General features: G+C 56.5%; 1 protein-coding gene across 1 annotated transcript; it reads left to right on the top strand.

Moving 5' to 3' along the window:
• BO66DRAFT_430476 (phosphoenolpyruvate hydrolase family protein) lies at window positions 1-1,125 on the top strand. Its single transcript, XM_025650525.1, has 2 exons — window positions 1-100; window positions 227-1,125. The coding sequence occupies exons 1-2, from the start codon at window positions 13-15 to the stop codon at window positions 979-981; spliced, it is 843 nt and encodes a 280-aa protein (XP_025501556.1). The 5' UTR covers window positions 1-12; the 3' UTR covers window positions 982-1,125.
• Window positions 1,126-3,459: the final 2,334 nt, after the last annotated feature.

The following is a 3,459-nucleotide window of genomic DNA, read 5'->3' as shown; positions in this document are numbered from 1 at the left end:
CCCTCTTCAGAGATGGCGTCACCTGTCAGTCGCAGTGAAATTCTTGACCGGCTTCGCCGTCAAATTCAAGACGGGAAGCCCATCATCGGAGCCGGAGCCGGTATGTCCTGTCCCGTCCTGTCCCTACTTCATTGCCCTCGTCTCCCTTCTGTGTGTGTGTGTGTGTGTGTGGGTTTGGTGTCTTTCTTGTCTCGATTCCGCATCACTAAAGGAGATCCACCACCAGGAATCGGACTGTCGGCCAAAGCGGCGGAGGCGGGCGGCATCGACCTGATCATCGTGTACAACAGCGGGCGGTTCCGGATGGCCGGGTGCGGCAGCCTGGCGGGGCTGATGCCGTACAGCAACGCCAACGCGACGGTGGAGGAGATGGCGGCGGAGGTGCTGGGGGCGGTGCGGCGGACGACGCCGGTGATCGCGGGGGTGTGCGGCACCGACCCGTTCATGGACGGGCCGCGGTTCCTGGCCCGGCTGGAGGCGCTCGGCTACGCGGGGGTGCAGAACTTCCCGACGGTGGGGCTGATCGATGGGCGGTTCCGCGCCCACCTCGAGGCGACGGGCATGGGGTACGGCCGGGAGGTGGCGCTCGTGCGCTGCGCCGCCGCGCGCGGCCTCCTGACCACCCCCTACGTCTTCACCCCGGCCGACGCCGAGGCCATGGCCGACGCCGGCGCCGACATCCTCGTCGCCCACATGGGGCTGACCACCGCCGGGGCCGTCGGCGCCCGCTCCGCCAAGACGCGGGACCAGTGCGTCGCCGAGATCCAGGCCATCCGCGACGCCGCCGTGCGCCGCCGCCCGGACATCCTCGTCCTGTGCCACGGCGGCCCCATCGCCACGCCCGCCGACGCCCGCTTCGTCCTGGAGCGCGTGCGCGGCTTGCATGGCTTCTACGGCGCCAGTGCCATGGAGCGCCTCCCCGTCGAACGCGCCATCCAGGAGACCACCGCCCAGTTCAAAAATCTCGCCCTGCCATCCTAAAAAAGAAAACACCGTCCCGTCCGGCAGCAATCTACCTTCCCCTGCAATGGCTGGAACTCTTGTGGGCTGAGTTATTCAAGGATCCGGGTTCCTCTCCAATCTGCGAGCGAAGCTCCGGGTCGATCAGAGGCTGACCACATATCGGAATCTTATATATAAGAATATCAATTTTAGATTTTGACGAGTTTTGAATTTGATGAAGGTTTTGAAATCAGAGCAGTAGTATTTACTAGAGTTTCTATCAATTTTTTCATGTTAAAATAATAAATAGTATAAAATAAATATATCTATAAAATCATGGCTAGAGATAATTGACTTTTCATTCGTGCTGATTGGAGGGTACGAGGATGATTAGAAGCCCTAACCCGCCAACTACAGACCGTTTTACTACTCGATACTGGTGATGCAGAACTAGGTTTAAGGCGTGATCAACCATCATAGGGCTACTGTGGTTGTGATCGAATCAACTTCCCAGTGTAATCAATGTATAATTCTGTGATAAACAAGAGACACCAAGACAAACAAGTAATTGAACCAGTAATCTCATTATCATCAATCATAGGACATCATTATATGCTATGGGGTAAACAATAATCTGCGTCTTAACTGTGCACAAACTGCAAAACTGTAAACTGTAGACTGCAACTGCAACTGCACTGCCACGGAAAAGACAGCAGTCTTGCCCTCCCCATGGAACACTTCAGATAAAACACTCGAACAATCTTGAGCAGAGTAAAATAACACTAGCGATAAACATACTCGTCCTAGAAAACCATCGAAGATATCAAATACAGGGGAATCGATTCGAGTAATAAAAACGAGCGGCGCAGGTTCGCATCAAGAAATTCGAACAACTCAGCGGGTATATGCGTGCCAAACAAATGCGAGCAAGGGGGCAGCAAAAACGGTCATCAAGAACAGACTCCTGATTCACATTAGCGTTGGCAATAAACAAACGTAAGCAGCAAAACTCTGGACAAATCTCCACTCTTCCCAAGGAAAGGGCTTCATTGAAAACAGCATCTCCAGGAGACACATCTATTGGTTGTTCCCTCCGCGACGGCGGAAGGGAGAAAAGATTGCTCCAAAGAAATTGGTAAACACAGCGCGTAAGATAGTCTTCAACCAGCTGTCATGCTTCTTATGATTCAGAGAAACAGCGGTGACTGACCGATTTTGACTCTGTGAGCGAGGGTTCTCATCTCCCTTGGTGGCCACGGCCTTGTCGGCAGCGTTCGATGACGATTCGGCGGTGGGCTGGCGGGTCGATTTGGCGGCGTCGTCACCGGCGTGGGCTGCATCAGGGTCAGTTCCGAGCTGCTTACTCGTGGCCAGAGAGCTCTTACCCTCAGTGGGCCAAGTTCCAGGCACAACGTTGACGGCCTTGTCCTTGTTCTCGGGCTGGGGTTCCTGTGATTTGGTCTCAGCAGGTGCAGCAGCCTCAGCCCCCTTGTGGGAGACCGAAGCGGCTCCAACGGCAGCAGCAGTTCCGGCAGCAACGGCGGCGGCAGCGCCGGCGGCAATAATCTCGGGTGTCAGAAGACTGTCCTTGGGGGACTCTTGCTCCGTAGCAGCCTCAGCAACAGGTTCAGAAGCGACAGAATCTTCAGGCACAACTTCTCTGCTGACTTCCTCCGACTGCAACGAAGCCGGCTCGACAGGGGTATCTTCCTTGACGGCGCTAGCAGCGTCGGTGACTTCCTCTTGGGCAGCCGTCTGCGTGTTGATGACTCCATTGATGGGGGCTTGCACCTCCTTGCCTTCAATCTCGGCGAAAGACACACGTTCAGCAAGTTGCTCCTCCTCCTGCACTTGGGGTTCCTCGGCCGCCTCGACCGGAGTAGTCTCGGGAGCAGACTCAGATGCAAGAGTCTCGGGTGTTGGCTCAGCAGCAACAGGCTCGTCGGCACTTTCCGTCACGCGGGCAACGTCTTCCTTGATGACTGCAGGAATAAAGTCTTCCGCGGCGGGCGCTTCAACAACTGCCTCCTTCTCGGCGACCTCAGGAACAGACTCCTCAACAGGCTCTTGGACGGGCACAGCGACAGGCTCCTCCACAGCTGCTGCAGTCGGCTCAACCTCATCGATAGTCTTCTCGATGGGGGTCTCCTCAACAACCGGTGCCTCCTTAGGCTCGTCAGCAACGATTGCTGCAGGCACCTCGGGGAGAGTCTCCTCAGTGTGAGTTTCTTCAACAACAGGGGCTTCCTTAGGCTCTTCCTGAGACTTCTCGGTGGTGACTTCTGGAGTAGCGCTCTCGTGAAGGGCGTGGGTCTCCTCAACAGCAGGGGCTTCCTCGACAGCAGAAACCTCCTCACCAGCAGGAGTCTCGACGGCGGGAGTCTCTTCGACGGCGGGAGTCTTCTCGACAGCTGGGGTTTCCTCGACAGCGGGGGTTTCCTTCACAGTAGCGGTCTCGAGAGCGGGAGTCTCTTCGACGGCGGGGGTCTCCTCGATAGCGGGAACCTCCTCAACAGC

This window comes from Aspergillus aculeatinus (genome assembly GCF_003184765.1).
Source record: "Aspergillus aculeatinus CBS 121060 unplaced genomic scaffold BO66scaffold_40, whole genome shotgun sequence".
NCBI lineage: Eukaryota > Fungi > Ascomycota > Eurotiomycetes > Eurotiales > Aspergillaceae > Aspergillus > Aspergillus aculeatinus.
The sequence above is the reverse complement of the archived record's forward strand: the minus strand, read 5'-3'. Positions and strand labels throughout refer to the sequence as shown.